This window comes from Camelus dromedarius, chromosome 16, assembly GCF_036321535.1.
Source record: "Camelus dromedarius isolate mCamDro1 chromosome 16, mCamDro1.pat, whole genome shotgun sequence".
In the NCBI taxonomy this organism is placed as follows: domain Eukaryota; kingdom Metazoa; phylum Chordata; class Mammalia; order Artiodactyla; family Camelidae; genus Camelus; species Camelus dromedarius.
Window position 1 is genome coordinate 47321165 of NC_087451.1, and position 20405 is coordinate 47341569.

General features: G+C 59.2%; 2 protein-coding genes across 6 annotated transcripts; one reads left to right on the top strand and one right to left on the bottom strand.

The window, feature by feature from the left end:
* Positions 1-15304, top strand: GIT1 (GIT ArfGAP 1). Of its 4 annotated transcripts, XM_064495858.1 has the most exons (21): positions 1-156; positions 5815-5948; positions 6410-6522; positions 6644-6749; positions 7245-7462; positions 7548-7642; positions 7979-8021; positions 9777-9803; positions 9997-10045; positions 10435-10507; positions 11083-11180; positions 11606-11717; positions 11838-11971; positions 12135-12287; positions 12423-12653; positions 12746-12799; positions 12988-13074; positions 13203-13276; positions 13364-13546; positions 13681-13744; positions 13907-15304. In XM_064495858.1, exons 1-21 carry the CDS (start codon positions 105-107, stop codon positions 14117-14119), a joined length of 2313 nt encoding a protein of 770 aa, XP_064351928.1. In that variant the 5' UTR covers positions 1-104; the 3' UTR covers positions 14120-15304. The 4 variants fall into 4 exon arrangements, with proteins under 4 accessions (XP_064351928.1, XP_064351927.1, XP_031324314.2 ...); XM_064495857.1 differs by lacking the exon at positions 9777-9803 and having other exon boundaries at positions 2-156; XM_031468454.2 differs by lacking the exons at positions 1-156; positions 7548-7642 and having other exon boundaries at positions 5821-5948.
* A 426-nt stretch (positions 15305-15730) lies between these two features.
* TP53I13 (tumor protein p53 inducible protein 13) lies at positions 15731-19573 on the bottom strand. 2 transcript variants are annotated; one of them, XM_031468464.2, is made up of 7 exons: positions 19398-19573; positions 19138-19206; positions 18893-18934; positions 17159-17287; positions 16914-17021; positions 16178-16733; positions 15731-16093 (listed from the first exon to the last, which is right to left on the bottom strand). In XM_031468464.2, the coding sequence occupies exons 1-7, from the start codon at positions 19467-19469 to the stop codon at positions 15981-15983; spliced, it is 1089 nt and encodes a 362-aa protein (XP_031324324.1). In that variant the 5' UTR covers positions 19470-19573; the 3' UTR covers positions 15731-15980. The 2 variants fall into 2 exon arrangements, with proteins under 2 accessions (XP_031324324.1, XP_010977246.1); XM_010978944.3 differs by having other exon boundaries at positions 16824-17021; positions 19398-19557.
* Positions 19574-20405: the final 832 nt, after the last annotated feature.

A 20405-nucleotide genomic window follows, 5' to 3' on the forward strand; every position in this document is an offset into this window, starting at 1 on the left:
GCCTTGCCGGAGCCGGGCCGGGCAGCAGGGGCCGCCGCCGCCCGAGCCCGCCGCCCGCGCCCCCCACGCTGGCCCAGAGGGCTGCGGCCGCGTCGCCGCTGAGGATGTCCCGGAAGGGGCCGCGAGCGGAGGTGTGTGCGGACTGCAGCGCCCCGGGTAAGCGGGGCCGGACCGGGGGCGGGACCGCGCACGGAGGCACCGCCGGGCGGGCGCCGGGGCCTGGCGGGAGCGCCGTGCGGGGCCGGAGGGCGGGGCGGGGCTGGGGGCTGCGGCCTCCGGCCTCGGCCCCCGCCCGGACCACTGCGGAGTCGCGTCCTTGGCGGGAGGGCCGTCTGAGGGGCCCTCGTTTCCTCGCGTCCGTGGACGAGCGAGGAAGGACATTCCCGGCGCCGCCTCCCACCCCTCAGTCTGAGGGAGGCGGGCAGCTCTCTGCCTACCCCCTCCATCTCAGTATCCAAACGGAAGCGCCAGCCTACGGTGGCAGGAGGGCTGTGGCGGAGGCCGGCCCGGTTTAGGAGGTGGGGGCGAGAGTGGTTTTGTGCCATCTCAGTGCCACCCCCGCGTCTTGCACCTGCTGCTTGCATGGTCTGCCCGCCCGCTGGGGTGGCGGAGGGCAGGGGGCAGAGAACTGGGCAGATGGGCCTGGGGACCTAGATACTGTTTCCTCAGGAGCAGATGAGGGGGTGGCTACTCCTAGGATTCCCTGCACCTTGTTCCCAAAGCTGGGGCTCCTCGCAGGGCCTGGTATTAAGGGCTAGTACGAGCCTGGGCATCTTCCCCTGAGGCATCCCTTGGCCTGGTGACTGGGAAAAACTAGACTCAGCTTTTCCTGTGTCCCAGTATGGCCTGCTTGGGAAGGTGGGCTTGGCATGCCTCAGCTTGGGCCCAGACCCCTCCTTGTCTTCTAGTCCAGTCTGGCCAGAAATGGGTAGGGAGCAGTGCTGAGGGGGGCCTAGATTCCCAGGATCCACCTGGCTTCCTGGCCTGCCTCCTGGCTGAATTTACCATGGTGTTTCCCTTCTCCTTCCCAGCAGAGTCAGGTCCAGGCTGATGTGAACCCCCCCCCCTGACCTGCTAAGGAAGTGAGGAGCAGTGACCTGGAGAGGCTGCTCCCTTCTGATGTGGGAGGACACTGCCAGTGATGGGGCTTAGCAACTGGCCTGGGGAAGGAAGCCCTGGCCCTTGTCCCTCCTGTCTTTAGGAAAGGAACTCTCTCTCTGGGAGACCTTTGGGAGGGCTCAAGGGGTCCGTGAACTCCAGGGGGACTGTAGGCACAATTAAGTGAGAGTGTAGGGTGGTGTTTTGTGGACCCATAACTTCCAGCCACCCTTTGGACAGGTCCAGGACCCCAACAGGTGAGACCCACAGATACTCTAGTGGTTCCAGTAGCTCTGAGCTAGAGTGTGTGGGAACTCTGGGTGCCTGGCAGAGGCATGGTGGTCTGAGTGGTTATGACCCTGAGGCCTCCTTTCAGGGCATGTCATGGTCTAGAGGGCCCTAAAGAAGCTACTTCGGCAGGTGGAGGTGATATGTGTCCCACCCCTGATTAGTTAGAAACTAGTTATCTCCTTCCCCCAACCATAGGCAGGTCTGGGGATGGAAGGACTAAGAGGAAAACTTGCCTTCTATATGTCTGCTCCAGGCTGTTCTGCACCTTTGCTGGGTGGGCGTAGCAGTGGAGGGAGGGCAAGTCGGGATGGGAGGGGGGTGCTTAGCAGACACTTTATCAGGGGATTTTAAGTGTTGCCTTTGTTTCTAGCTTAGTCTGTGACTCATGGTAAGACTTTCCTCACTCTGGGTCCCAGTTTCCTCAACTCTGACGCAAAGAAGTTGGGAGTAGAAATGGTTTTTGAGGACCGTCCCATCTACAAGTCTGTGGTCCTGATTCTGGGCGAGGGGGACTTGGGGCAGAATTAGCAAGGCAGTTGACCTTTCTCCATTGCATCTGACTCTTTGGCTGAAGCCTCCAGATGCCCAGTGGGCATGGGGAGGAATGGTATGTATCTGATGTGTGAGCTGCCTAGCCCCTATCCCCAGTCCTCATCCCACAGAGGCATTTGTGCCCCAGGTACCTCCTTCCCCCTGATCCAGAATATGGGTTGGGAAGAGGCAGGTGGTGAGAAGGTGAGGTGGGTAGGGCGTTGACAAAGTCTAACTCTGCACCACGCCCCAGCACCTAGCATCGTGTCTGGCACATAGCAGGCACCCCCGCCAAGTGTGTATGGCTATTTATCAGGACCCCAGCTGGCTACTTTGGGCTACCCCGTACCCCTGCTCTATGAGGCATGGAATGGCAATCTCAGTCTAGGATCTGTAGCAACCCAGGTAAGAGGCTTGAGGGAAACCAGCAGTCTGGAGCCCAGGCCCAGAGCGACCTCCTTAGTGTATCCTCCTCACTGTGATAGGAGCCCTGTATTCCCAGCCCTAGGAGTGGGGTTGTGGCCTCTTTGTGGCTGGTTAATTTGTGAGCTCATGGAGGTGAGAGGCAAGAGGTGAGATGCAGTCTGACTTCAAAGGCCCCGTTCTCCCTCTGCTCCCAGGCCTTGGCACACAGGGGACAAGTGTGAGTACGTTGTGAGGCAGATGGACATGACATGGCTGCTCTGGCAACTGGTACCATCTCATCAGACACCATCTGTGTCCCTGCCTGCCTTGGGAATCCAGGAGAGGCGCAGGGGTCAGGGAACCCTGGAGAATGTGTGTTTCCCCCTTCCTGCCCCTCCATTCACCCCGTCACACAGTCCTCGCCCAGCTCTCAGGGGTCTCCTCACACCGTGTGCCTCCTTCTCAGCCTTCCCACTTTGGCAGCCCCAGGCACAGGAGTGATGCCCATCCTGCAGGAACCCTGAGTGAGCAAGGCTGGCCATCAGCTAGGGACATTTAGGAACCTGCAGGCTCATTTGTCTCTGCATAATGTAGATTGTGAGGTGGGGTGAACGGTGGGCTTTCTTCTTCTCTCACTGAGGTATAACTTGCAGCAAAGTGCCTCTACCCACTGTTCAGCCTGATGAGCTCTCACCTGTGTGCATACATACACCTGTGTAACCACCACTCTGCTCAAGAGGTAGAGCATTTCCATCACTCTTGAGGGCTTTATTGTGTCCCCTCTTAGCCAATGCCCCCCCCCCCAACAACAGCCGCCATTCTGACCTCTATCCCCGTGGGTTACTCTTACCTCCTTTCAAGAGGGTGGGCCTTTCTTGTCCAGTGAGGATCTTGTCCCTAGGTCAGAAGAGGCTGGGCCTCTCTTGTCCAGTGAGGATCTTGTCCCTAGGTCAGAAGAGGCTGGCTGCTGGCTGCTGGCCCTAGAGGCCACTAGTGGCTTTGGGTGGTGACATGAATTCACGTTCATATAGGCCTCCATGGTGCTGGCACTGGTTAACATTATCCCAGGACCCCTCCTGCCACTTGCCCACACATACCAGATCCCCTACCCTGACTGAGGCAGAAGCCTGGGGGTGGGTTGGCAGGAGACTGAGGAGGTGACTATATCCCCTAACCCTTATGTTCCCTGTCCCTTCTGCCCTGAGTTTGGTCCAAGGAGCCTTTTGGGGGCAAGGGTCCCTTAACCTCAAACCACAATAGCCATTTGACTTTCAGAAACCCTTCCTGGCCCTTCTGTGTAGGAACTGACCTACATGGGACCTGGGGCTCCTGCTTGGGTAGGCCCAGGCCCCTTGGGCATAGAGAGCCCATAGGTTAGGGTGGGCTTCCCACCTGTGTCATCCAGAACTGAGCTGGCACCAGTGTGCCCCACCAGGACAATGTCCCCTGCCCATCCTTCCTATTTCAGGTCGCTGTGGAAGAGAGGGAGGACCCCTCTTCCAAGCTGGGAGAGTGCCGAGCAGAACCTTTGACTACACTCCCCAGATCCTGGTCTCTTGGTCACTGCCACCTTCAGGGACTTATTGTGTCTGGTCTGGCCCTGGATGTCTGGCCAGATCTGTCGTCCCAGGCCTGGCTTCTCTGTTAGAGCCACAGGCCTGGGGTGGAGGCCTCAGGGCGGCCCATTTGTGATCCTGGCCTGGGCGGCTCCCTACTGACAGGAAACCCCACCATTTCAACAAGAGGAATTTAGGCCACGTCATTTCCAGCTTCCTGCCTGGGCTGCCAGGAGGTGGCTGACAGGCAGACCCCTGACCCAGTGGTGTTTGGGAGTGGGGGGAGTGAGTTTTCCATGCCTGGGGTGCCTTACTGTCTGGGGAAAGTCAGCACTAAAGTTTGCTCTAGGGCTCCCTCTCTTGGCACAGGTGGTGGGTCCCTTCCTCACGGGCCCCTAGAATCACCCCCAGAAAGGTGTATGGGGGGTACCATGTACATCCCTCTGTTGCCCTGTTTTGGGGGATCCCTAAGGAAGCCCAGACCTTAAGAGCTGAGCCCCCCTTTCACTTCCTGTTTCCACACCATTGGAGGGGACATTTGACATGGGCAGCGTTGAAGCCGTGTCCTGACTCAATCTCTTCATGAATCTCTGGGGAACTTTGATGGAAGTCCTTGCGGGGAAGGGTCTCGGAAATGCCTTATGGTTGGAGGGGCTCTCATTATCCTAAGCCTGTCCCTCCCTGGAGGGGGCACTTCTGGACTCCTTGAGCATTATGGAGCAAGGCAGAGAGCCGGCCCACTCCCACCTCACCCCAGGACAGGGCTTCCTGAGATGGGGCGGGGGCCTGGGCAGAGCACAGTGTCCTGGGAGAGAGGCTCCCTGCCCCCACACTCCAGCGACACACAATGGCTGCTTTCTCCCCCGTGACCTTTCCGCAGCCTGAGCTGTGTGCAGCTGTCTCCTCCCTCTCTCCCAAGGGGCCTGGGATGGGTAGCATCTCCCCTGCCCTTGAGAAGGACCCCAGAAGCTCCCCTCCTACTCTGGCACCCCTTCTTGCTTCTAAAGCTCACTTTTCCCCAAGGAGTGGAGAGTGGCTTCCAGGGCCCTCACCCACTTGGGGGTGCCCCCTTTGGAGCTGCAACAGCAGCAGGTGTGGACAAGGCATGGTCTCCAGCATCTTAAGTGCCTGGGTTCACATCCTAGCAATGCCACTCATTAGCAATGTGACTTTGAGGAAGCACCATAACTTCTCTGAGCCACTGTTTCCTCATTGTTAAGGCAGAGTAGCATCTCCCACCTTGCCTGACAGTTGCAATCGGCTCTATACTTGAGGCATCCAGCTGGTACACAGTGGGTACTCAGTCAGTGTTAGTTCCTGTGCTTTCTCCATCCTTCTTAAGAGGAGCTCCAGCTCACTCCATCAGTGATGGTGGCAGGAGGCTTGATCATGAAAAGGCCTCTTGCCTGCCAGCATGAGGGCAGAGGCAGGAGCCCCTGGAGGGGCGCGATGGGTCAGGCAGGTGGACCAGTAGTTCCAAAAAGCCTGGGTACAGGAGAGATGTGGCACTGACCCAGACACAGGAGGAGCGCCTAGGGATGTGTAGCAGGCGGCATCGCGGGTGCATCCCCTGGGGGACTCCCACTCCCTGGGGAAGGGCTAGGGCGGCAGGCTTGTTCCCCGGGGAGAAGCTGTGGGACTGGTAGCGGTGGCTGCAGGACGGGAAGCTGTTCCCACCGAGTAGGCCCTGGGGACCACACCTCCCTAGAGGGGCAGAGACTCTTGCAGGAAAGGGCTTGACTCTATCAGTGGCCACTGGCTGCAAGCCTTTGGGGAGTCCCTGCCACCACCGGAGCTCAGCTTCCTCATCGATGGGCCAGCTCCCTGAGCCTTGAGCAGCTGAGTGAGAGAATGTGCGTGGAGTACTAAACATAGTGCAGGTCAGGGCAGGTGCTCAGGAGGCCTCACCATTGTCTCACCCTAACCCCGGCAGACCCCGGCTGGGCCTCCATCAGCAGGGGTGTGCTGGTGTGCGACGAGTGCTGCAGTGTGCACCGGAGCCTGGGACGCCATATCTCCATTGTCAAGCACCTCCGCCACAGCGCCTGGCCCCCCACCCTGCTGCAGGTATGGGCTGGGCTGGGCGGTTCTTCCTTCCCCACAGAGTGTACGGAGTCGGGGTGCTTTTTCCCAGCACCCTCATACACAGCTGTCTGGATCCTGCAGCTTCCAGGGGGCAGCACCCACCTGGGGCAGAGCCTGACCCTGTCTCTTTCCACCTGCTTGCCTACACAGAGAAGAGGCTTCCAGGACTGGGGTCATACACACCTGGGCTCTCACCCCAGCTCTGCCACCTGCTAGCTTGGCCATGTGGCACTGAGTGAATCACTTAACTTCTCTGAGCCTTGGCATGCTCACCATGTCACCCAAAGTGCTAAACAGGACCCACACCCTTAGGTGGCCTGCCTGGATGGAGGCACGACGGCATCAGGCATACAGCAGGCCCACTGGTACTGTGTCCAGCCCGGCCCTCGGAGGTGTCCCCCTGCGCTCAGCGGGCACACTCACTTGGCACCTCTTTCCCACAGATGGTGCACACGCTCGCCAGCAATGGGGCCAACTCCATCTGGGAGCATTCCCTGCTGGACCCTGCACAGGTGCAGAGCGGCCGGCGCAAAGCCAACCCCCAAGACAAAGTCCAGTGAGTCGGGCTCAAGGGGTAGTGGCTGGGGTTGTGTGGCTGAGGACCTGGGCCCGGGAGGGGGCCAGAGGCCTGGCCTCTCCTGCTCTGCTCCCCATTTCCTCCTGTGTGCTCCATGCAGCCCCATCAAGTCAGAGTTCATCAGGGCCAAGTACCAGATGCTGGCTTTTGTGCACAAGCTGCCTTGCCGGGATGATGATGGAGTCACCGCCAAAGACCTCAGCAAGGTTTGTGGGGCCCCGTAGTGGGAGGGGTGGGCTTCTCCTCTTCTCACACACTACACCATCACCACTGACCTCAGGCCCCCAAGGGAGATAGGTCAGGGGGGAACAGTGGGCACAGTGGAGGAACAATATTGCATGGTCAGGCCACACGTGATCAAGGCCCCTCAGCTCCCATGTGGACACGCAAGGTGAAAATCCCCCAGCTGCCACTTGAAAGCTGGAAAACTCTGGGCAGTTTCTGAGCCTCTCAGAGCCTCAGTTTCCTCATCTAGAACATAGGAGAGAAATAGCATCTACTTCATAGATAGTGTCTGTTCTAAGCAGAGCACTCTGCCTGTGCTGGGTGGTGCCTGACTGCAGCTATGGTTAATTGGCATGAACTCCCTGACAACCCAACTTGGAGCTGGTAGGAGTCCCAGGAGTGGCCTGGACTAGGTGCCACTGGGAGTGGGGAGCACCCCACACACACACATTTGTTGTAAACTCTGCTCCTCGCAGCAACTGCACTCAAGTGTGCGGACAGGCAACTTGGAGACATGTCTGCGCCTGCTGTCCCTGGGTGCCCAGGCCAACTTCTTCCACCCAGAGAAGGGCACCACACCTCTGCACGTGGCTGCCAAGGCAGGGCAGACGCTGCAGGCCGAACTTCTCGTCGTGTATGGGGCTGACCCTGGCTCCCCTGATGTTAATGGCCGCACACCCATTGACTATGCCAGGTGAGGGTTGGTTGAAAGGTGAGGCTTGGGTGGGAGTGGGGAGTGGGTTGCGGCTTCCTGGCTGAGCCGTGCCCCCTCCCCACAGGCAGGCGGGGCACCATGAGCTGGCGGAAAGGCTAGTCGAGTGCCAGTATGAGCTCACTGACCGGTTAGCCTTCTATCTCTGTGGACGCAAGCCGGGTGAGCAGAGTGTGGGGCCAGCCTGGCTGGGCCAGGCAGGTGGGACCCAGACACACCCCAGCAGCAGGTGCCATGGTGACAAAGCTGGCTGGGGAACAGTGTTGCTAGGCAACTGGCTCCTGTGAAATTGCTGCAGGCTCTGGGCTGCAGCATGTTGGGATAGGGGGTGGGGTGGGCATAACTTGCAGCCAGCTCCCAGGGCTCTTGGGGGTGTCCTGCCCTCCTCCCCTTCCTCTGACACTTCTGGGTAACAAGCCCTGCTCTGGGCAATGAGGTGGGCTCCCAGCTGCTAAGGCCACCCAGCACCAGTGACTTGCCATTTTTATTTTTGGTCAGATCACAAGAATGGGCATTACATCATCCCACAGATGGCTGACAGGTGAGTACCCACCTGATACCCCTTCCCAGAGGCTGCTGGATGCCATGTGGGTGCCCGACCCCCAGAGCCCCCACCCCTCCCCTCTCCAGGCTTTAGGGGCCTGGGACCCCACCTCCAGCCCCCTTAAGGGGCTGGAAGCTTAAGCATATCACAGCCCAGCCTTTACTCCCTAGAGCTGGGCCCTAAAGCAGGTAAGAAATGTTGGCTCAGCATGTGGCTGACACAGCCTAACCCCCATGGCTGTGAAGTAGACAGGGCCTGAGTACAAGGAACAACCCCCTTATGAGCAGTGGATTCCTGGGTTCTGTTCCCAGTGACAGTGATCCCAGTGTAAAATCTTCAGACAAACCTTTGCTTTTCAGTAAGAAGGTTCTCGGCCCCAGAGAGTTGACTAACTTTGGGACTCTGGCCAGGCCTCTGTGATGTACTCAGAAATTGGGCAGGGGCTTGGAGACAGAGCATGGGCTCAATTGAGGTGTTTCTGCCTTTTATCTGGGAGTCCCCCGGGTGCCCAGGCTGTGGGGGATGCTCACCCAGCTCACACGATGGATGCTGGCTCCACCTGGTGGCTGCCTGTGACAGCCAAGCTGTGCCTGCTGGCCTGGATCTGGAGAGAGGAGGCTCGCTCCTTCTCCAAAGGCCAGTGTGGACAAGTGGGGATGGTCAGGCCTGGGCACCTCGGTCCCTGAAACCCTAGACCTTCTCTGCTCTGAGACTCTAAGACTGCCTCTTGCTTCTCTAGTCTTATTCTTCCTGGTGTGTGTCCAGGGGTGTGTGTGTGGTAAACACATACAGGCATGTTCTCAATGAAATGTTAACCAGGCATCTCCCCAGTGCCAGCTGTTCCTGGCACTGGGACACAGAGGGAACTCACTCGTGACTTTTGCCCTTAAGGAGGTCACAGTCTAGAGGGGGAGGCACCCTAGTCCACTGTAGTCCAGTGTGGGCAATGCAGCCAGATGTCAGAAATGCTGCACCAGGAACTGGAGGCAGGGCGTGTTCCTGGAGCATCTGAGAGGCAGGGAATCCCAGGAGCAAGACTGGAGGTGAGACAGTGGCCAATCCTGAGGGCCCCAACAGGAGCTGTGACCATCCTGAGAGCAGAGATGTTCCAAGCATAAGTGGAGTCAGTTCTGCCACTTACTGGCTGTGTAACTTCAGGCAGGCTCCTTATCCTGAGCCTTAGTCACCTCTCCTGGAAATGAGGGCAACTGTACCTGTCTTTCCACGCTGTTGAGAGGATTTTAAAAGATAATGCATGCAAAGTATGTAGCATATCTTTATTGAAGTGTGATTGAAGTAATGCCATACATAACCTGTTATTGAAGAGTTTTTAAGGCCAGGAGTATTGTAGCCAGATGTGTCAAAAATATCACCCTGGTTTCCGGGTAGAAAAAGGATCATAGGGGCAACGCTGGAAGTGGGAAGATGGATGAAGAAACTGTTGCAAAAGCCCAGGCAGGAGGAAATGATGGCAGAACCTGGGAAAAGCTTTGCTTAGGCTTGAGGGTGAGGGAGGTTGCAGGTGTCTCCCAGGAGCTGACCCTGGTCCTGGGTGAGTGGGTCACTGAGAGAAGGGGCAAGCTGGCCAAGGAGCAGGTTGTGGGGAAGACAAGTTTGGTTTTGTACACCTTGGGTCTGGCGTGTGCACGGAGATGGGTCTGAGCTTGACGTGGGAAGGCGTGTGCTGCCCTGCTCCTGGGTAATTGCTGCCTCTGTCCTGTTCTTCCCTCTGCTGCCTTCCTCTGGACTTAGATCTCGGCAAAAGTGCATGTCTCAGAGGTATATGGTGCCTGTGTGGGAGTAGGCTCTGGAGGTTGGGTGGGGCAGGGAGGCACCTGGTTTGCGGCATCTGGGGTGTCGTCTCCCTGGGATCCCTGCATGTTTGGGAGGTCACAACAGGGTTTGAGAGCCTGGCTGCCTCTCACGTCTGGCCTCTCCCCTCTACCCTATTCCCATTCTCCTCCTTCCACAGCCTGGACCTGTCAGAGTTGGCCAAAGCTGCCAAGAAGAAGCTGCAGGCGGTGAGTCTGCTCAGTTAGACCCCTGATGCTTGGAGCTGCCCCCATCTCTGACCCCCCGACCCCTGGGATTGCACCCCCTTCCTCTGACTTCCTGCCCTTTTCCAAGTCTTTGACCTGCCCCTTACTTTAGGCTCCCCAGTCATGTGTCCTTCACTTCCCCACCCTTTGTCTTTGATGCTAGCTATGGTCTCCCTCTGTCCTCTCCCTCCTTGGAGCTTGGCAGACAGACCCCTAACCCAGTTTCCAGTTCTGAGACTGGGGGGAGGGCTGGGCGACACAAAGGACACACAAGTTGTTTCCCACCCTTTGTGACATCCCAGTGAGCTGGCCTGGTCGGCATTGGGGGCCAGTTGATGAGACAAAGCCTGGATCCCCTTTTCTGCCTCCAGCTCAGCAACCGGCTTTTTGAGGAACTTGCCATGGATGTGTATGACGAGGTGGATCGAAGAGAAAATGATGCTGGTGAGCCAGGAGGGCATCCAAGCCTTGGGTGGATGGGACAGAGCACCTGCCTGCAGGGGAGGGTCTGGGACCTGGTGTGGCTCTTGGGTCCTTTTACCAGGACAAAGGGGTGCCTGGGATTGGTCTGCTCAGCAGGCTTGCACATAAGCCCCTGCCGGCTGGCTGTGAGCCCAGCGGGGCAGTGTGTGCTGAGCTGGAGGCAGCCAGCCTGCTCCTCTCCCCACCCTCTGGACTGGGGCTCCTCTCTGCCCTGGCTGCCTCCCTCCCACTTTGGCTCTCTCTCCAGTCCTGCTCCGCCCCCTGTGTCCCTCCTTCCTGGCCACAGCCAGATTCCAGCCCAAGCTCCTGGCTGGAGGGAGTCGCCTTGTTCTGTTTGTCAGTCCCCAGCGGGCCTCACCCAGCCTTGCCCTGACCCAGCCTTGCTTCCTGTGTCTGAAGACCACCCCTGTTCTGATCACCAGTGCGGACTTGGTGGGCGTGGGGAGGAGCTAGGAAGGCTGTGCTCCACACTTGCCCACCTCCGCCCCATGGGCCTGGCCACTGTGGGTGATCTGCTCCCTGCCCCTCCCCCACAGTGTGGCTGGCGACCCAAAACCACAGCACCCTGGTGACGGAGCGCAGTGCTGTGCCCTTCCTGCCTGTTAACCCTGAATACTCAGCCACACGGAATCAGGTGAGGAGACTGGACTGGATGGGTGGCCTGGGAGATCTCCTCCCCTCCTGGGGTCACCAGCTCAGGGGGCCCTGCCCTTCCCGTCCTAGCTGGCTATTATCTGGGCCAGCATGGCCTGCTTTTCCCCATTCCTGGCCAAGGCCTCTCTCCGGCCCACTGGCTCTGGGCTTCGTGAATGGGGAAGAGGCTGTTCTTCTGAGCACTTGGTGAGCAGCCTCTGAGAGGTGCTCCAGCCTCTTCCTGAGAGCTCCCCTAGGCACCCCAAATCTTTGTCATCCTTTACCCTTTGGCCTGGTGAGCTGGGCTGGGCTGCTCTAACTGTGGTTAAGTCAGCTTTTAGAGGGCGGCGTTGCTGCTTTGTCTCCACCCCTGTGTGTCAGCCATAAGGGTCCCCTCACGCCAGCCTGGCCCTGTCTGTCTCCCAGGGGCGACAGAAGTTGGCCCGCTTTAATGCCCGAGAGTTTGCCACCTTGATCATCGACATTCTCAGCGAGGCCAAGCGAAGACAGCAGGGCAAGAGCCTGAGCAGCCCCACAGGTGGGAGGGGAGGGGATGGGGGTGCAGGCGGTGGGTGCTGTTCCAGGATATTGTCTTTCATGGCTCCCTTCCGGGGGTAGCTGTATGGCTGAGCCCTGAGAGACAGGCCTGTGCCCTCAGACAACCTCGAGCTGTCTGCACGGAGCCAGAGTGACCTGGACGACCAGCACGACTACGACAGTGTGGCCTCGGACGAGGACACTGACCAGGAGCCCCTGCGCAGCGCCGGTGCCACCCGGAACAACCGTGCTCGGGTCTGAGCCCTGCCCCTCCCTGGCCTCTATCAAGGCCCTGCTCTATCCTCTTGTACCCTGGGGCCTCAGGGACAAAGGGGCTGGTCACAGCCTCTAGAATGGCCTTTAAAAGGCGTTCATCCCCAGCCCCTGAGGGCTGATGGGCTCATGCCTCCCTCTACAGAGCATGGACTCCTCAGACCTGTCCGACGGGGCCGTGACGCTGCAGGAGTACCTAGAGCTGAAGAAGGCCCTGGCAACCTCCGAGGCAAAGGTGCAGCAGCTCATGAAGGTCAACAGCAGCTTGAGTGATGAGCTCCGGAGGCTGCAGAGGGAGGTGAGGGCTGCAGCCTGGGTGGGGGTGGGGGTGGGGACCTCCCAGTGCCCCACGCTGGGGAGGCACACCCCTTCCTAGAGGTGGTGGTGCTATTTGGACTCTCCGAAGTTTCTGACTCCACTCTGCACCTCTCAGATCCACAAACTGCAGGCAGAGAACTTGCAGATCCGCCAGCCACCAGGGCCAGTGCCCACACCCCCACTCCCCAGCGAACGGGCAGAGCACACACCCATGGGGCCTGGCGGGAGCACCCACCGCAGGGACCGCCAGGCCTTCTCCATGTATGAACCGGGCTCTGCCCTGAAGCCTTTTGGGGGCCCACCTGGGGATGAGCTCGCCACCCGGCTCCAGCCTTTCCACAGCACCGTGAGCTGCCTACTGGTCTTGGGGGGGGTGAGGGGACGGCATTGGGACCACCACAGGGCCCTCCATGATGCCCCCTGTGCTGCCCTCCCCAGGAGCTGGAGGATGATGCCATCTATTCAGTGCACGTCCCTGCTGGCCTTTACCGGGTAAGCAGGGCCTGGGGAAGGTGGGTCCATTCCTACAAATAGGTTCTGATCCCCAGTGGGTGCCAGGCCCTGTGATGGACAGTGGGCGCAGGGATGGCTAGACACACATGGTCCCAGCCTCACCACAGGGAAGCCAGAAGGTGGGTGGTGGGAGGAGGAGACTGACTCCAGCCCTGCCTGGGTTTCAGATCCGGAAGGGGGTGTCGGCCTCAGCTGTGCCCTTCACTCCCTCCTCCCCACTGCTGTCATGCTCCCAGGAAGGAAGCCGCCACACGGTAAAGTTGAGCCCTGGGGATGAAGGGCTGGACTGAACTGAGACGTGTGCTTGGGAAGGTGATGGGGGGGGGGCTTTGTGGGTCCATGAATGTGCACTCACCTTCCTCCTGCTCCCTGCACCCTCTAGAGCAAGCTTTCCCGCCACGGCAGCGGCGCTGACAGTGACTACGAAAACACGCAAAGTGGGGACCCGCTGCTGGGGTGAGGCACCCAGGGGAAGGGGGCTGAGCAGCCCCAGAGTGTCTTTAAGGTTGTAGGCAAGGGCCTGATGGCTCTCTCTAACCCTAGCCTGGAAGGGAAGAGGTTTCTAGAGCTGGGCAAGGAGGAGGACTTCCACCCAGAATTGGAAAACCTGGATGGAGACCTTGACCCAGGGCTTCCCAGCACAGAGGATGTCATCCTGAAGACCGAGCAGGTCACCAAGAACATTCAGGAGTTACTGCGGGCTGCCCAGGAATTCAAGCATGACAGGTATGGCGGAGGGCATAGGCTCATATGGGCTTCTGGGGTGTCGCAGAGGGTGAGAAAGGGACCAGTGTGCCATTCTCCCTGGGAACCTTCCTTGAGAGCCCACTTCCTAATTTGCCGTCCTCTCCCCTCCACAGCTTTGTGCCCTGTTCAGAGAAGATCCACCTGGCTGTGACTGAGATGGCCTCTCTCTTCCCAAAGGTATAGGGGCCAGAGATGGGATCAGGACTGGGGGATGGGTGCCTGGGGTGGGCAGGGGTGGAGAATCTGACTGCTACCTGGGTGGAGACGTGGACCCACTGGGCCATGATCATGGCTCGTGGTTTTAAGTCCAAGGCCCAGCTCCCTCTGCCCTTCCCCCAGAGGCCAGCCCTGGAGCCCGTGCGCAGCTCTCTGCGGCTGCTCAACGCCAGCGCCTACCGGCTGCAGAGCGAGTGCCGGAAGACAGTGCCCCCAGAGCCTGGCGCCCCTGTGGACTTCCAGCTGCTGACTCAGCAGGTGATCCAGTGCGCCTATGACATCGCCAAGGCTGCGAAGCAGCTGGTCACCATCACCACCCGAGAGAAGAAGCAGTGACCACTCTCCCTGCACCCTCACCCGCACCCTGGGACCTCACTGGCCATGGGAGCTGGGCCACTCCAGACACTAATCCCCACCCCAACAGAGCCGCTGGCACAAGTGCCCTTAGTGCTGCCACTCTCCCCTGGCAGCCAGGCGCCCTGGTGCCCGTCCCCCTTGAGCCCCCAAGGATGGGGAGGTGGGGTGGCAGAAGTTTCTGTCCCCCACATTCCATGCACCTCCCCCTGTACATAGCATCCCCTCCCCTTCTAGTGTGCAGGGGCATGCAAGGCATCACTCCCAGCCCCTTGCCCTCCAGGGCACCCTCAGCAAAGGGTCGGGTGGGGACACTCCAAGTGGGGTAGTTCCCCTACATGCACCCCACCCCCATGAGCCAGTCCAGCCCTACTGGGGGCTTGAGCGGGGGCATCCCCCCCTGTACATAATACCTGTGGATGTCCCCACCCTGTAGCCACCAGCCCCCTGCTGCTCTCCTTTAATGCCAAACGGCCCCAGCCTAGGGCACAGGCCCCAACCTGTGTTCCAGGGGCCCCCAGCAGCAAACACTGGAAAATCTTTTTTTTTTTTCTCTCCTCTCTTCCACCCCTTAATTTTAACGTTGTGGTAACTGAGTGTCCCTGCGTGCCTGCGTGTGAGTGTGCGGGGCGGCAGTGCCGTTCCGGAGGCCTGGCCCATCTGGAGTTGTGTGAGGGGTGAGGGGACCAGAGCAGCGGGACCAGTGTTGGGGGTCAGCCCCCCTCCCCCATCCTGCCAGGGTAACCAGGATCCTGCCTGCTGCCTCCCCTCATCGCTCCCCCCCACTCATACCCTTTCTCTATGAACTTAAAAGCGAAAACCACTTCGCACCATCTCTCTGCCCCTCCCTTGTGGAGGGGGAATGTGCTGGCTGGGGCAGGGAACTGAGCACCGGAGCCTGGGGCTGGCTCCCCGGGGTCCCCGAGTCACTGAGAGCCCCTTCCCTGTAACCGCTGAGAGGCCAGCAGCACCTGCGGTATCTGGGTCTCTGGAGCCTGGTCTGCATGCAGCCTGGGAAGGCTGAGAGGCAGACGGCAGCACCAACCAGCTCCTCTCCCCATCCCACCTCTGTCCCAGGGGCCAGGCTCTACCTGTGTGGTGGTGGGTGGGCTGACTGTCAAGATGTGTGTCATGTACATTTGTATCAAAAATAAATAAGTGACCATGTGTCGTCTCTGATGCTTAGGGAACTTTGGTGGGGGCCAGGGAGGGGGGATGCCAGACCTGAAAGGGAGAAAGACCAACCTGGCAAAAGTATGAAGCAAGTGAAGACCACGACTGCTCCAGTCCCTGTCCTTGCGGGAAGGGAAGCCCCTGTGTTGTCTTTTAGAGAAGGAGTCCTGGAAATAACAATGTTTCAGTAACTACCACCACCATTCCCCTACCAGGAGCAACCCATGGTGGTGGGAGGCGGGGTCTACCATGCTCCTAAAACCCAGCCTCTCAGGCCAGGTTGGCAACAGGAGGCAAGTCAATGGGTGCCCAACTTGATTTTATAAACCCCCTACCTCAGACACAACCTAAATGGCATAGGACAGTGTCCCAGGTGGGAGCCAGTGTGTCTGTGGCAGATGCCCAAGCTCAACTCCAGGATCTACTAAAATAATTTAATAAGAAAAACATGGGAGTCTTGACAATGGAGGCTAAAACAGCTCCTTTTTCTCCCCACCCCACCCCCATTTTGGCTAACCACACACCAAGGACGAGCCCCTTTGCAGCGCTTAGGCAGGACTGCTCCATCTGGCCACCAGGGGGCGGCCCTGCGCGCGGTCCACGTGGCAGAGGTCGCGGCCTCGGGCGGGAGGAGGAGCCCGGCCTGCCACAGTGGCAGGCCTGGAGCAGGTCACTCGGAGCTGTCCCCATCCGGGCCGCTGTCCGGTGTGGGCGGTAGGAGGGGTCTCCTGCGTGAGCGTTTGACCCGGCGAGGGGGCAACAGCAGCCTCCGCTTCAGTACGGCTACAGACAGGGTGGGGAGCGATCAGGGGCAGGGAAGCCATGGTGGGGGTGGGCCTGGGTGGATGAGGAGGGGGCACTTCTCACCAGCCACTGTGTCCCGGCTGTCCACTGTGGGCTCCCAGTAGATGCTCTCCCCACGTCGGAAGTTTCGGTGCAGCCGTGTGCAGAGCGTGGCCAGGGTGAGCAGCACCAACAGGAAGGTCAGGGCCATGGCAGCCCAGGCAGCCTCCTCTGTGCGGGGGGTGGGGCCCCGGGCTGCCCGCGGAGGCGCTGCTGCCCGAGGGGCTGCAGAAGCCTGATTTGGACAGGCACAGCCCCCTGGGCTGCTTTGCCCTTTGGGCACCTGAGCCTCTATCCTGGCGCTGGCATTGCCTCCAGGCTCTCCAGGCAGCAAGGGGACTGTGGGCACAGATGGGGCATTTCCCTCTTCACTTTGGGGTCCTAACATGGGCTGTTTGGCCTCCAAGCTCCATGGGGAAACAGAGGGGAACCTCAGCGCTGAGGGGGTGGGCTGGAGACCCAGGGCAGCCCGAAGCCCACGCCTCTTGGCACCACTGGGAATGAAGTGCCTAGGGCCTCTTGATACCACCTCTGTGCCTGGGGGCCGCCAGCTTCGCAGAGCAAAGGCCAAAGCCGGGGCCTACGAGGAGAAGAGACAGCAGTCACCCTTTCTCTGCCCAGATAACCCAATGACCCCATCACTTACCAAGCCTGGGCCAGCACCCCTCACCTGCACACACCCTCTCCAGCACAGCCTCCCTCTGCCCGGCAGTGACACCAAGGAACAGGGCCCAGAAAAACTGTCAGAGCGAAACCATGCCTTCTTCCTCTGCTTCCTCTGCCGCCTTCTCTTCAGCCAGTGGGCAGCCCAGGCTGGCTCCACCCATGCCATCTCCAGCACCACCCCCCATGCTGCCAGCACCAGGGGCTAGGAAAGGAGATAACTGTTAGTGCTAAGATGAAGGTGAGGAACAAGCAAGAGGAAGCCCCTGAATTTCCCTTGCCCTGCACATGGGGCTGCAGCCTCTGCCAGTGCCAGACAACCACCTTTCATCAACCACTTACCCGATCCTGAGTGAGGCTGGAGTCAGGCACCAGTGAGGGCTGGGCCACACAAATATGGGCTAGGAGGGCAAGCTGCAACTTCAGCCAGGGGTGGACACAAGGGTGGTAGAGGAAGTTGACATCCTCAGCCTGGAGGAAAGGAGTGTAAGTATTAAGCCAGGGTCCCTCGCTGAGAATCCCAAGTTCTCTCATCCTGGAGAGCCAGCTTAAAGGGCTCCCAGGATGGGCAGATGCTCCTTCCATCTTCAGAGCTCAGGAAAGGATAAAGGGATACTGGTGTGCACTCCCTCTTGCCTCCAAGTGTTCCTTTCATCCCTCCTCTCCAGCAATGCTCACAACTTTCATGACAGCAGGCGTGGTTAACCCTGTCAGACTCAGATGACATTCTTTAGCTTTATTCCTCTGGACCTGCCACAATGGCTCTACAGGTCCCCACTCTAGAGGGTAAGCACCCCTCAACTAGAGACCAGGTCTTCTGTGTATTGACCTTATCTACATATTTAATCTCCCAAAGCATCCAAATACAGGGAACATAGGCAGCAGGAGCACAATCTCAGCATGGAAACACTTCATCAATTATTAATTATTCTTTGATTGAGCTGACCTGACACAGCTCTAGTGCCAGGTGCTGGAGGAGATGCCAAAAGAGAACACCTGGACTCCGCTTGCAGGGAATGTAAAGGAAACTCAGGGAAACAGAATTAATGCAAATGAAAGCGCAAACTAACAAAATTCAAAGTGATTAGTTGTTAAAGTATAAAAGGTAATTATAAACATTACACAAATTCGGAGAAGGTGACAGATGAGGGCTGATATGATTAGGAAAAGTCTCAAAGGAGAGCTGACTCCTGCACTGGGCTTTGAAGATGGAAGGGGATGGATGGCAGGAGGGCCCAGAGCTGCCTCCTTCAAGTCAGGACAGGCCAGGGGTGGAGAATAAGCGGGAACAGTGGTACAGCCATGGGAATAAGCCTAGCACTCATATGTGTGGTGAGCAGACCAATATGATTGGAGAGGAACCGAAGATTTGGAGAGGTTGGACAAGGTTTACTTAACTAGGTAGAGCCTGAAAAACCAGACAGGGAAGTATGGCCATGATAAAGTGGAAAATAAGGAGCCACTGGTTTCTGAACAGTGGAATGAAAGGGCTGCTTGGGGAAAGGAATCAGGTAGGTTCCATGAGCTCTTTTGGCTTGGAGCTATTACAAGGAGCAAAAAAAGTTAGATATTTTAAAAGGAAAACCCTACGGACGGAGAAGCTATCTGACCACTGGCAATGAAAACAGGCAGCCACACAAGGTGAACCCGCAGTTTGGTTGGTAACCTGAGGTACCTACACTCCTTACAGCTTCCTATTTTCCTAAGTGCTGTCCCACAGTATTTGTTTACTCCTAATGGGGACAGACATTACTAATAACCTCCCTTACACAAAACTGGGCTCCAGAGAAGTCAGGAGACTTCCAAAGTCACACAGCAGAGCTGGAGAATAGGTTGTTTTTTCCTGCTACCTTCAGAGTTCCTCTTGCAGCCTCCTGCCCACACAGCCAGCTACTCAACAACATTCCTGACACAGCACTGCACAGGACAAAAGACTATGGCTTACCGTCCTGGGACTAAGAACATTGCTTCTTCCCCAGGGAAGTGGTAAAGAACTCTGCTGGTGAGCAGAAAAAGCCTACAAGGAGCTCGCTATTTTCAGCGCAGACACCAAGGATGCCTCCTACTTGTACTTACCTGCCGCGGGCTCATCCGTGTGTAGGTTACTCTTGGTGACACCTATACATGGGGGTAGAAGACAGCTTAGAGCCCCTGGGGAACTCAATGGGAGCGGAGAGAGACAGCAGGCCCACAGCATCACGTTGGGATGGAGGCGCTGGTGATTTGAGGACCGGAGGAACTGGCAGAGGTGCAGACGGTAGCTGGGCGGGACTGGGCTACCCCTGCACACCCCTCTCTCCCACCGCCCTCCAGGCCCCTACCTGTGGGGGCAGAGGCCACAAGCCCTCGGGACAACGGGTTCCCGCCTCCTCTGCCGGCTCAGCCACCACCTGTAGGCTCAAGGCGCACAAGAGCTGGGGCGTTCGGCCTTGGCGAGGGCCCGGCCCTCTCCCTCCCAGGCCCAGCCCGCTGGGGGAGAACTCCTAGTCCCATCTCCGCACGCTACTCCTTTCAGGACGAACTTTCGGCAAAGCGCTTTGAGATCCCGGGCCGAAGGCTTCTCGGGAGCGGGTCGCCTTACCTCACTGGGACCCAGGAGCCCCGCCAGCGCTGCCAGGAGCAGCAGCTGGGGCGGAGGCGGAGGAGGCGCCATCCCGGCCCGCCCCAGCCCAGCCCGCAGCCCGCAGCCCGCAGCCCGCAGCCCTGCGAGCGAGGGAGCGCGCGCCGCCTCGCCCTGCCCCCGCGCCCTCGCGCCGCCCGCGTGCCCACGTAGGCCCGGGCTCGCGCGCGCGCCGTCCCACCCCCGCCTCAGACCGCGCGCTCCGAATCCCCAGGCTCGCGCGCCCCTCGCCTCGCCCCGCCCCGCAGCTCAGGGTCGCTCCCGCCGCGTCCCCGCCCCGCCCCAGTGCCCGCCCACAGCCCCAGATTCTGCGCGCACGCGTCCTCAACCCCGAGCCGGAAAGTTGTGTGAGAGCCGGTGTCCTGCGCACTGCGTTGGGAGGCAGGCGGGACCACCTCCTTCGCCCTGGCACTGGTCCCAGCGGGTCTCCACGGCCTGCAGGGCGCAGCTGCAGCGCATGGGTGGGATCGTGGAGCCGGGAGAAGGGAGGGAAATGAGATCCCTGTGAACCGTATGGCCCAGGACGGAAGTTGGGTCCGCGCCTTCGGCAAACCTGCTTCAGACTCATCGATGTGACCTGCAAATTGAAGAGGGGCAGAATCACGAAGTCCGAGCTGTGGAAAGAAGAAGGTCCCCGCTCTAAAGGGTCCCCTTCAGCTCATCCCACTCCTGCCCTCGCAAATAGCGCCCGAACCTGGAGGAGCCTTGGAAGGTCTCATCAGGCTTCCACCCTCCCCAGGCCCAGAAGTCCCGGGAAACTGGAACCGGGCTGGGGGCTGCTTTGCTCCCCACGTCAGCCTCCGCTCTCGTGGTTGGCTCAGCGGTGGTCAGCGGGGTCCCAGGAGACCTTGGTCACCTTGAGGTAGAGGAAGCACAGGCCTCAGCCCCAGCAGAGAGCGAAAGCCGGACGTCCCCTGAAGCGAGGCGCCTACTCTCCTGCCTTCTCCCCGCTGCCCTTCTTTTTGGCCC

Coding starts and splice junctions, on each gene's coding strand:
- GIT1 (XM_064495858.1), top strand. CDS start 105: ATGTCCCGGAAGGGGCCGCGAGCGGAGGTGTGTGCGGACTGCAGCGCC. Junction 8,022..9,776: donor ATCCCACAGATGGCTGACAG/GTGAGTACCCAC, acceptor CTCTGGACTTAG/ATCTCGGCAAAAGTGCATGT. Junction 13,745..13,906: donor TGGCCTCTCTCTTCCCAAAG/GTATAGGGGCCA, acceptor CCCTTCCCCCAG/AGGCCAGCCCTGGAGCCCGT.
- TP53I13 (XM_010978944.3), bottom strand. CDS start 19,469: ATGGCGCCTCCTCCGCCTCCGCCCCAGCTGCTGCTCCTGGCAGCGCTG. Junction 18,935..19,137: donor TGTGGCCTCTGCCCCCACAG/GTAGGGGCCTGG, acceptor CCCCATGTATAG/GTGTCACCAAGAGTAACCTA. Junction 16,094..16,177: donor CAGCCGGGACACAGTGGCTG/GTGAGAAGTGCC, acceptor CCCTGTCTGTAG/CCGTACTGAAGCGGAGGCTG.